At 40.3% G+C, this 12,385-nt stretch overlaps 1 protein-coding gene across 50 annotated transcripts in view; it reads right to left on the reverse strand.

Annotated features, from left to right (window-relative positions):
* Positions 1-12,385, reverse strand: part of LOC105920517 (calcium/calmodulin-dependent protein kinase type II subunit beta) — a 100,033-nt gene that overhangs the window by 42,350 nt on the left and 45,298 nt on the right. For 36 of the 50 annotated variants that reach the window (XM_036144143.1, XM_036144146.1, XM_036144140.1 and 33 more), the window contains exons 6-11: positions 11,183-11,255; positions 6,868-6,970; positions 4,254-4,337; positions 4,015-4,109; positions 1,380-1,502; positions 1,164-1,247 (exon numbers count right to left, since the gene is read on the reverse strand). In XM_036144143.1, coding sequence (XP_036000036.1) covers positions 1,164-1,247; positions 1,380-1,502; positions 4,015-4,109; positions 4,254-4,337; positions 6,868-6,970; positions 11,183-11,255 — 562 coding nt within the window. The remainder of the gene's footprint in view (positions 1-1,163; positions 1,248-1,379; positions 1,503-4,014; positions 4,110-4,253; positions 4,338-6,867; positions 6,971-11,182; positions 11,256-12,385) is intronic. The other 14 variants (XM_036144141.1, XM_036144187.1, XM_036144189.1 and 11 more) reach the window with 1 other exon arrangement.

The raw sequence follows: 12,385 nt of genomic DNA on the forward strand, positions 1-12,385 counted from the left end.
AGTTTCACACACAACCTCTCATTTATTCACATCATCCACCTTGGGTGCCTCTGCTATGTTTTGGTTAAAACGGCTATTATAAAAACATGTATAAATGCAGTTTGGATTCAGGTAAAATATAATTTAATACTTGAAATTACTTTATAGCGTTCTTTTTTTTGTTTTTAATAATTTTCTGTCTTGTCAGTGTAGATATTTCTCTCTCCTATAACATATCTTTTACTCAAATGTAGTGTTTTAGTCTTTTGATTATACATAAAGTTATTTATATAATGTTTTATTGCTCTATTTCTATAAAATATATTTATTTTGTACTTTTATTTTGTTTGCTTGTGATCCCAATGTCTAAAATAATAAACCAGTCACTGATCATGATTTGTTTTTTTTACCCTTTTATCGATAAGGGTACCGATAAAATTCCTGGATCGATAAAGAGTATCGTTAAGAGTATTAGTATCGATAAACCCTAAAGTGCGAGAATAAAAAAATGAACAAATAAACTGAACATTCTTCTTAAATAGATGCCCCATATAATGTTTTAATAAATTAAATGCTTCAATATTTTTTTTTTGTAAACTCCAATCTTCCGAGTGTCCGTTTATATTTTAAGGGTGAAAAGCCTGAGAGTATTGGTGGCAGCTGATGGCATGCTGGTCGAATGGTGCAACATTTGCCTGCAGCCACCTGCGCTTCTGTTTCCAGCTTCCGACGAGCTGGTATTTGAGCGGTGCCAAGAGAGGCCGAAAGCAGCAGGGCAACAGTGTCACGCTCCGACGGCTAAGCTGTTATATCCACACAAAATGTCACTTATAAATCAGTATTAAAGAAGACGTTTGACTGCAGCCCAGCTCTCCACTCTTCACTGCTTTTAACTACAAAGTCTATCTAATTAAATCGGCTGTTCATTATAGATCCTGTAAAGGTAATCTTCAATTATTCACCGAACCGTCTATTCACAGCGGTGTACAGTATGTGTTACTGATGGGTACGAGCAATTCAAAGACACGATTAATTTAACATCACTAGAATAACAGATAAACCTTAAAAAACAAAATTAGCACAAGCAGAGTAGAAGAAGGTCTGTTTTTTCCTCATTTCACCTCACATGGGAGCTTATTAGAGCAGAGGAGTGAAATGTTGGAGGCTCAAGCATGCAAACAGACCTTGAGTTTCCTCCTGGCGTTGAATTTCTTCAGGCACTCCACAGTTTCCTGTCGGTGCATCATAGATGCCACTGTGGAGCGTTGCTGGGAAGAGAGAACAGAAAAAAGATGCAGAGGACATGATAAACACATACTGTGGAAACGTAGGTCTCAGTTTCGTGATGCAGCGATGTGTAAGCTTTTATTTAGCGGACTGGCAGAGACGGGACCACTTACGCAGACCCATGGGTGCTTTAGGGCCTCCTGAGCAGTGATCCTCTTGGCCGGGTTGATTGTGAGCATCTGGTTGATCAGGTTTTTGGCCTCTGGAGTGACTGTGTCCCACTCTGGGGATGGAAACTGCAAAACAGAACAATATGTCTCTATATTTGCTGACAGATTCATTAACAGTCCTGTGTTAAAAATGTTGATAATCGGTCTGTTTCAATAAGGTCGATAGGGATACACCGTTTTTAGAAAATATGACCAATGATCTAAGTGAAAACCTGGAAGATGTACTATAGAAGCAAAACTAGATGAACTCATAAAAATCCAAACTAAAATAGGAGTTTCACCAAAGTGGTTCTGGTGCTGAAACAAGACGGACCCCCAGCACCAGTTTCCACTGGCTTTAGCGCTGTTATACTGGTACCAAAGACAAAAAGCCGCTTTCACTAAGGCTGGACAAACCTAGTCACAAAACAATGTTTTGAGGTCAGTTCTAAAACTCTAGTTTCACTTTTAATTTAGGATCCCCCCCAAAATAAATACTGAGCTTGAACCTTAAATGTTATATTAGCAAAGTAATAACTATCTGTTTTAATATCACCTGTCATGCAGTGAATGTAGCTCACTGCATTGCGCAGATATACATTGAAAATTTCAATTTTCAGCTGATTTCAGTCTTATTTTAAACATAGTTTATAAACACAGTATTTATGAGCTATTTACAGATCCAGATCGAAATCGTGGTGCAACTCCAGGTTGTAGATCAGTTAACAAACTTTTACCATCCTCAGTAAGTATCTATTATCTAGTATATAAATATCGTAAGAAATGTTGTTAAAACATTTAAAGAACGTTAAATAAACCCAATTTATGTTTAAAACAGCATCTAAAGGAGGTATGTTAAGGGTTCCGGCGAATGCAACACGGATAAAATGTTTCCGAGTACATTGATTCTCAAAGGAAATCTTGTACATAAAACAGATAGTGTCAAATATTTACTGGAAAAGGCATTTATGTCATGCCAGGATGTTATGACCAGCTCTAGTATAGCACTCAGTTTAGCACTGAACGTAATCGGTGGGAAAACCTTCGTAGGTAATGTTCTCTGAAATATTTCAGCAAACTGACTGCTTCAGGTTTTTGCTTTGACTTTGGTCTTTTAATGTCTCATCATGATTGTGTATTATATAATACTGTATTCAGTGTTATTGACATTTTATTAATATTTAAAGTACTGTACATTAACAAAAATTACTACTGATAATCACAATACACCAAATATTGTATAAGACCACAGATTTGCATTTTAATTTAAGATTTGTGATAAAACCACCTATATTAGAGTAATTTCAGTCACTTAATAAATCAATAAATTGATCTGACTCTGCAGCAGTGAAGCTCACCAAAGAGCCAGTCTGTATTTGAATGCTTCAATTATTTCACACAACTGTGCATTGCTCAGTGCTCCCTTCCCTGTGCTTCGCAAGGACAGTTCTTATTAACCCAACATGCTCGCTCTGCATGTTTGAGACTTGCTTGACTTCCATAGTGCAATGCCGAAACAACAAAATAAGGGTGAAAAAAATGCAAAAGTTGGTAAATGTTTAAACTACACAAAAGTCATAAATACTCTGGAGTAAAATTCCCTTCCCAGAACAGAGCATCCATGACTGAGTCTGAAATATGCATCCAGTCTACAGACAGTAAGAAACAAAAAGGAACAGTTTAGGATATGGTATGTATTTAATATTCTTATGATTACTGGAAAGTTTAAAAAGAAAAGTAAAAAGGCTGGTTAGAAACCCTAATTTAAGTTAAGTATTGTAAGTATTGTATTGTTAGTTCAATGCTGCACATGCATGTTCAACTGATTAACTAACTGGCCGTAAACCTGATTAAAATACATAAAAGGTGCCGCCTGAAGAGGTCAACTACTGTTAAAAAGTAAAAGAAACTGAAGCTGGATGTTCACTGAGTGGTAAACCCTAACACAGTAGGGAAAATCCAAACATGCTGCCTAGTGAAGCAAAACCTCAGATAAAGGCTGAGGGTATGATTCCTGCATAAAAGAATAGATTAGATACACATATGTGGTCCCCCATAAGGTTTGCATGTCTGAAAAAATAATTTACTGAATAAAAAGGGGGGAAAAAAAGAAGAGTACAAAAATAACTGCAGCACCACATTTTGCAAATTCTTTGAACCCAGTGGCAGACCTCCTCCCTGGACGCAGCGGTACGTGTGATTTTTACTTAGAAGCCACAGCGGCTCCCTTCGGGTGGATTGTTTATTAAAACCAAAAGGCCAGTCCGAGCAGAGCCTCCAGCAATTTGTTCAGAACCCCTCAACCCATCAAGGTCCTGTTGCGTTTAGGCATTAACACTAAAGGCTGTGTCCCAGGAGCGCAGAATCCCTGCCAGAGAGCCAGTCGAGTCCTCTCTCTGTATTTGCCATGAAGCTCAATGTGATCCATGGTGAAAAAAACCTGCTCTCTCTTGCACCCCCTGAAATATGAATGAGGCGACTCGATTACGTAAGAGCAGCCAAAAGGGAACAGGGGCAGCGGGAGCAGCGGGGGGGAGGGCATTGCGATGGAAGGAGGGAAGTAATAAAAGAGCAGGAGGGGAAAAGAGTGGAGACTCACATCATAAGCCCCGGCCTTGATCTGTTGGTACAGCTTGTGCTGGTCCTCGTCCCAGAAAGGAGGGTAGCCCACCAGCAGGATGTAGAGAATCACCCCTGAGTCACGAACACACAAGAAAACATACACACCGACGAGAAAACGGCACATTGTCAACCTTCTGTTTGTGTGTGTGTGTGTGAGAGAGATCACTTAGGGAATACCATATGGATGGAAATGAGAGAGTTTCTCTACAAACTCACCGCAGGCCCAGATGTCCACAGGTTTGCCATATGCCTCCTTCCTCAATACCTCGGGGGACAGGTATCCCGGTGTTCCAGCAAACCCTGCAGCAGAACCCCATCCACAGTTGACTGACATGCTAAAGGCGGCAGATTGTGCAGCAATATTTTACCAAACAGCAAAATTAATTTCTCTGCGTCTTAAAGTAGCGCGCTGTGACCTATTTTGTTTCTGCGTCGCAGTACAGGCTAAGGCAATCTCAGCCTTGGTCAACTTTCTGTTTTGTCCTTTTTTAGCCCATTTATCTCGCATGAACTTGGAACGAAGACTCCCAGCGTCCTGAACATTTTATGCTTACGTAAAATAATAAAGACTCAACAGCTGAATAAAACTTTTTTTTATTTTGTAACAAAAAACAGAAGTTCACAAAGAACTTCAAGACCTTTTTTATTGATAAAACGAAAAGAAATTATGCAAGGCAAATTAGTGAGTTTTTTTTGTATTTTTTAAAAGAAAAGATGAATTACACACTATTAGTTCTGGAGCTTCTTAGTATGAAGCCATTGACATAAAAAAAATGGATAAATATTTTTTAATCCAATATAAAAGTCAACAAATCATAGCTGATTTAGCGGCTAGTAGAAGCACCTTTAGCAACACTAATTCTCAGTGCTTGTTTTCAGCCTTACACGTAGCTGTGGAAAGATTTAAGCCCACTCCTTTTCACATTCCTGATTTAGTGACGTTTGCAGTTATTTATTAACATGTAGCTTTCTGAAGGCCCCCAACGGGTTGAGGCCTGGACTTCACTGCAAAAAGGGAACTAAAAGTAAGTCAAATTTTCTTGAAATCATTGTATTTTTCCTTGATTAGAGCAGGTAGATAAGACTATTTGCCAATGGAATAAGATTTTTGCATTTAAAATAGGAACAATTCATCTCCATCGTCTTATTTCAAGGGCAAGATATCTAATTATCTTATTCTCGAGATGAATTGTTCCTATTTTTAAGTGCAAAAATCTTATTCCATTGGCAAATAGTCTTATTTTGCTTCTCAAATCAAGGAAAAATATACTCATTTTAAGAATTTTTTTACTTACTTTTAGTTACCTTTTTGCAGTGTTTAACTGGGCCCTTTGCAACACCTTTACTGGTTCATTCGTTTTTCGACATTTGGCATAATCGTCCTGTTTATGACCCTGTTTGTCTATGACCCAAGCTGCAGCCGTCACATTCTCTCACATTTGCCTCTAGAAGATTTTGGTATGCAGACGAGCTCATGGTTGACTCAAAGGCTGCTAATCGAGCCCAAATCATCAGCTCTTCACCACCGTGCTTCACAGGGTTTTTAATCCTGGTCCACGGGACCCACCGTCCTGCGTGTTTTATGTGTTTTCCTGCCGCCACACACCTGACTTACATAAATTGGTGATTAGCAGGCCTCTGGCTGCTGAGGAGGTTTGATTCAGGTGTGCTGGAGCAGAGACATCTAAAACATGTAGGACAGGAGGTCCTGAGGACCAGGATTGAAAACTATTGGTTTAAGATGTTTGAGCTGATATGCTGTATCTGGTTTTCTCCAAGCATGGGGCTCTGAGTTATAGTCACACAAATCTACATCTAGCCTCATAAAAGTCCTGCAGCTCATTCAGACGCAGCTTTACAAACCTAGTTCTAATTGCACTGTCATATACTTTAAAAGGCAGAGATCAAGGTTAACAATGGTGGATTTCAAATTGTTTAGAATTGGCCTTAAAACGGTTCCCAGATTGATCGCTGTAGTCGTTGCTTCTCTAAGGTCATTGCTGATATCTTTCAGAGCTTTACTACGTCATAAAGGCGATGTTCAGTTAGTTGAGTGCGTTTAATAAGCACCTCTTCATTGCCACTTTTCCTTTTAAATCTAATGCGAGCTTATATTTGATATTTAATAGGTAAGGACAAGGTAATATCTGTTGGGTCAATTTGGACGCCTGAAGGTTAATTGCAGGTTTAGATTCTGGTGGCAAAACAGTTTTTAATTTGGCCAAAAAACATAAAAACCTTAAAACTTAGTCAGGAGTGTACTTTCTTTATACCAAGCTGAAAAAAATCTGCAGCAAGCACAAATCTTTTTACTTATTTTGAAATAAAGGTCTACTTGAGATGGAGGCTGTGGCATTAATTAAAAATAAAACACATTTTCTATCACCTTTTCTATTCTTTTATTATTCTTACACAACTTGCATTTTGCGTTTTTATTTCATATTATATATTTCTACGTTTACTTATGTCAGCTGTATGTTTGTCTATGTGTAGCACCGTACCACTGAAGCTAATTCTTTGTACGTGTAAAATACTGCTTGGCAATAAAGCTCATTCTGATTCTGAATTTTGCATTCTATTGCAAATAAAACAAATTGTGGGCTATATAAAAACTAAAACCCAAAACCATCAACAGAATAATTTAAATAGCACAACAATCACGTTTCCTTCATTGCAGCTAAAAGCAATTATTTAACTTTTGACTGTACTTTTTAATTTGAAATCCTGTCTAGCGTAAAGAATTAGACATGATGACAGTAGTTTGCTATTTCAACGGCATTTCTTCTAAGATGTAGCCCAGATTTAGTGTTACTGTTTCTACGGTACCTACCGAACCAGGCCTGCTGATCCCCCTGCACCTCGATGGCCAGGCCAAAGTCGGCAAGCTTCACTGCTGCGTTCTTACACTTGCTCGCGAGGAGCAGGTTCTCTGGCTGGAAGGTAGGAGAGGAGGCCAATTATCAAAGAACTTAAAGGATTTATCAGGGGGAAAAAAAGCCCGTCTTCATGGGGTAAAAACACAGAAGCAGACAGTTGGGCATGCAACAGTTCTTAACACAAAAACATCTCTGAAAATGCTGCTTTGAGTCAAGACAAACATCTGCAAAGCATACTGTTTATACTTTTATTCATGCATGGGTAGAGATGTACAGCAAATGTTAGTCCACATTACAGCAGAGTTAAACCTGATAAGTCTGCAGGAGTCTTATTTCCTGCGCTCATGTGATGAGGCTCTATAGGCTCCATCTCTGTGGCCTAGATAATGCAGCTAGCCTCATTATTCTCTGTCAGAGGAGCGCTCTAATAATGGGCATCTATCCCCACTGGTCTCTGCTCTTTCTCACTTTCTTCCTCTTAGTCTCACTTAATCATTGCCTTTGTAACGGTAACAGGCAGCTCCGACTACTGCATAAAGCCCTCCTGTGGGAAATATTAACACAAAATATGATCAGGGGCCACCATTTCTTACAATTTTCTCGCCGCCAGATAACCACCAGGCTTGCTAACATGATTGCCTACATATTATGTCAGACCGGCCATCAAAGTCAATCTTTAATCTGCATAGTTGGACTTAATCATTTCAGTCGATACCTGCAGAGTCAGACACCCACTCAAGCACTTTACCTGAAAGCGACGTGCGACCGAAAAAAGTTGGATTCTTAGCGTTCTTAGCGTCAACTTTTAAAGAGTAGATGTCAAACTGTTGCGATCTACTTTAGGATGTTGCCTGTTCTTTCAATTAGCTAATGAAAATGCTTCGTAGCACGGATCAGCAAAGAGCAACATGTGTCCAGACTTTCTAAATTCGGAGAATTAGGACATTATATTCCGGCAGGATTTCTGTGCCTGCACTGCAGCAGCATCCGCCTGCATCCTCTCACTGGTTTCTGTCCTCAAATTACACGGTTTGCCTGCACCCAAAGCACACCTAGCTAAAGGCGTGTTTACTCATAGCGTTTGAGGGCCAAGATGTAAAAACAAAAAAGAAAGGGCACCGTGGCAGCATCTTCGTGCCCATGTCATGATATTCTCCTGGCTCTAACACTTGGTTAGGCCCCATTCCCCTTTTGTAAAGCAGGGAGTAAGAAGGTGCCAGCACTGCAGCAGCACTATAATCCGTGACAACGGATGTGGGTGGAATTCGTGATGAAGCAACGGCTTCCATAAAAAAAAAAAAGTGCGTTCACGTTAAAAAGCTAGGCAACAAAGGCCGTTGCTGCTTGACACAACAGCACCGCCCTTCCTCCTGCTACTTTTTGGCAGACGCACGCGGTTAAAGACACCAGCGGGCGGATAAGCGCAGGGAAGACGAGCAGCTGGTTTTGGTTGCGGAGGGCAGAGAGGGGTGGCTGCAGATGATGCTAAAAGCTGCATTTGAGAACAGGTCATGAGTGGGTGTCTGATTTGGAGAGCCTCCCAGATTTTCACTCTTCCTTTTCTATTCATTTGTCTGAACAGGATCTGGCCTTGCTGTGGCAAAGTCGCAGACGTGTGGGGCTATATTGGGAAGATGCTTTATTTTAAACAGTTTGCAGAGGAGAAATCTTCTCAGTTAAATTTCTGAAGTCATTAGTTTTGCTGAATTATCTGTCAACTTTGATTTGGTAGCATAAAAATAAGGTTTAAACAGCAGTAGCATTATAAATGGTCCTTCTCTTTATATTAAACTTGAACACATTTCACTGGTTATTTTGATATACAAGATATCTGAGTTGTAAGTACATTTAATCAACTAAGGGACAAGTTACAGTGCATTGTAAAAGTATTTACAAGTATACTCCTTTTTACACTTTCATGTTGAAACCACACATTTGATCTATTTATTATTAGTTGTTTTTTTTGCGATAGGCCAACACAAAGTGCATAATTGTGAAGGGGAAGGCAAATGATACTTGGTTTTAAACACAGCTTACAAATAAAAATGAGAAAAGCTTGGCTGGCATTTGTATTCAGCTCCATGGTGTCTATACTTTGCAGGGCCACCTTTCTTTGCAATCAGATCTGCAAGACTTTGAGGAGATGTATATCAACCAGCTTTGCACACCTTTTGCATGCCTTGTCCACATACTCTCACTAGTATTTAGTTCTGGACTTTGACTAGGCCATTCTTGCCTAAGGAATATGCTACAGCTAGAGTTGTACATTCAAGGTTGTCGTCTTACTGAAAGGTGAAATTCTGCCTCAACCTCAATCTTTTCTAGTCTCCGATACATTTCCTTCCACAATCAGTCTGTATTTAGCACCAACCATCTTCTTATATATTGGTTTACATGTCCTTGCTGCTGCATGACGTTACCGCCGTCAAGTGTCCCAGTGGGACTGTGTGTACGAGGTAATGTTCAGTGTTAAGTCATGTAGGCCAGTGGTTGAGTTTTGGTCTCATCTGACCAAAATACCTTCATCCCCATGCTGTGGCTTACGGCATACAGGACCCTGTCTTTCTTTATTATTGCCAGCCTTCCATAAAGGTCAGATTTGAAGACTGCACGGCTTGGTAGAATTGCAGCTCCGCTGTCCTCTTTCAATTTTCAGATGCTGTATAGATGCTCTTTGAGATGTTTTATGACCTAAAGCTGCTTTCAGTTGTTCGTTGGGCTACAACGTTCTCTTGTAAACCTTCTGCCTTCACAGAACAGTTGTTTTTACACAGAGATTTAAGAACTAATAGGTGACTTCAGAAGGCAGCTATTTGCACTGTATTTCATTTAGTGGCATCAAAGCAAAGGGGGGCTGAATACAAATGCACGGCACACTTCTCAGATTTTTATAAAAAAAAAAGAAAAACCGTGTATCATTTCTATTGCATGGTGCGTTTTGTTCAGTCACAAACTAGTCCAATTAAAAAAACACTAAAAAGTAAAGAACTAATTAAAGTGGGCTGAACACGTTTGCAACGCACTGCACACTAAATCCTCTTCTGTTCAGTCTCTGCATTGAGATTGTTTTCGTGGCACAAAGATACATCTCGACTCTGTTGTCATGTCTATTGCTAATTTGAGGGATCATGTCAGTCGGGCTGTCCTCAGTCATCACACTATGACCTATTGCGAGAAAGACTCTCCGGTGCGTGGCTGTGAAACAAGATAGGTGCGTAAGCTAAATAAAGCCTCTGCCCACAACAGTTTTGATAAACACAACCGCCTTTGCTGGGACGCCAGGACTGACATTTGCATAGAGGTCTGCTTGGCAAAGTGCATCATACAAAACAAGATGCCACATACAGACAAAACACAAACAGAAATACCAGCAGGTACAACACAAAGCAGCAAATGTAAAGGACAGGAGAGCAGGTTGACTTCTATCCGTTTGCAGACACTGATTCAGACGGATCATATTTGACACGTTGCATTGCGGAAAGGCATCTCTGCAAAAACCCCTCGAGAGCACCGAGGGCTGCTTGGACAATCTGACAAATGAGTCCCTGTAAAATCCCCTCTAAATTTGCAACCGGTCCTTCGGTTCCATATCTAAAAACTACTGAGCAGTTAACGTCAACATAACTGCTCAGGAGTTAAAGTCGGTCAACGTAAACTAGTCACAAAATAATCATTACTATTTCACAGAAAAGATTTGTTTTCATGCTTGGATCATCAACTGAGGTATAATGTCAAACTAATCCACAAGAATATCTGAAAAAATGAATAGATATTGCTTCTCTCGGCCAAGCAAATGAACCAGAGGTTCATGAGGTACTCTCTCAGCTGATATTATGTGGAGCAGCTGTGCAGCGACAGAAATCCTGCTACAAAAAGGTTACATAGCAGAAGCGTTGGTCAGCCAGCATGACCTGCATTGCATGCTTGAAATTGTTGCATGCCTGAACCCTCCACACACTTAAAATGATGTTTTATACAAGAAGGTAGCTGCAGGTTCAGTATAGCAGGAGAAAGCTGGAGAAAAAGGCAGTGAACATTTAGCCCTGAATCTGAGAGACGTTTACATTTTAAAAGCAGTCAGAAACGTAAATATAAGAGCGATGAGATGTCCCACAGCCCTCTGTGACTCTCTAGACTTTGCAAGCGACAACAACAATTTCTCACTAACGGAACAGAAATCCACAAACTACAGAAACAGCTCAACCACGAACCCCAATGACACAAATGTACAACTCCGAAGGGGGCAGCAAAGCAAATGCCATCACTCACCTTCAGGTCCCGGTGCACCACGCCCATTTGATGGCAGTGAAGCACCGCCTCCAGGATCTGCTGGATGCAATGACTGCATGCAAACACCAAGGGAAGGGGGGGGGGGGACGCATGTTAGTCTTAGCAGCGCTACAAACCCGTGCACAGGCCAGGGGGTGCAGTAAAGGAAGGGTTGGTGGGTGGTGGGGAGAGATTTGAGGGGTAGAACAAGAGTTGGAAAGACTCTTCTGTTGCCAAAGTGTCCCATTTGGACCATTCACAGGCTTTGGTGGAGCCACGAGTGAGAAAATGAGCAAGATTGTCAGAAAATCAAGCTAAATCTAATAGAATTGAGTTAGCGTTGAAGCAACAGTGTAGAGACCAATATTAAAAGCTTATTTCAGCATTCACATCATTGACATATTGATATTGATTAGTGAAGATCTTGTTAGGCTGATTGTTGGGGGTAGAATGGCCCAGCTGTGGATGCTCTGCAACAGAGGACTCCTTTAAGTCAATCTATTATGCAAGAACCAACTGATGGTGGCAAAATATTTTTTATCTTTATACACTTTTTTGAGCAACTTTAAAAATAGAAAATTCATCTGACTCCAAATGCACCTCCACCATCCGTGTTTTACCCAGCAGGCCTTGGACAATGCCGGCTCAAAGAAGGATATGAGAATTTGGATGGACACGGGGGGGCATGGAAAGCTCTGATGAAGACGGTAAATGGAGTACGGAGTAAAAATGAATAAAATTTGAAAACTGTGTCTGCATAAAGAACAGGCTGATAAGTCCGGAAAACAAATGTGAAGCCGGTAAATCACCAGAGACTAAAAATACACCAAAAACTGTGAGAGAGAAACTAAGAGTCAGCGGAGGTGAGAGACGAGACAATATATGCAGCCTGATGGAGGAGGTGGCTATGATTAAACGTAAGATGAAACTGACAGGAAACAACAATGTGTGGAGGTATGAATATCGTTAAGCTGGTGGATGAGTAGAGCTGCAGTGACACACGCTCATAAAGTTCAAGCATTTAAATCTTGACTGATGTGTTTGTGTGTGATCCAAAGCTTCATGCATTAATGCCTCCTGTGCACTGACACTATTTCAACGTATGTAGAATATCTAAAATATATACGGCTCGTTATCTGTGCATGTAAATGAGATGTCTATAACAGCACGTGGATCAGTTTTAATTACAGAAGCAGTTTGCTC

The sequence above is a fragment of the Fundulus heteroclitus genome, chromosome 12 (assembly GCF_011125445.2).
Source record: "Fundulus heteroclitus isolate FHET01 chromosome 12, MU-UCD_Fhet_4.1, whole genome shotgun sequence".
NCBI lineage: Eukaryota > Metazoa > Chordata > Actinopteri > Cyprinodontiformes > Fundulidae > Fundulus > Fundulus heteroclitus.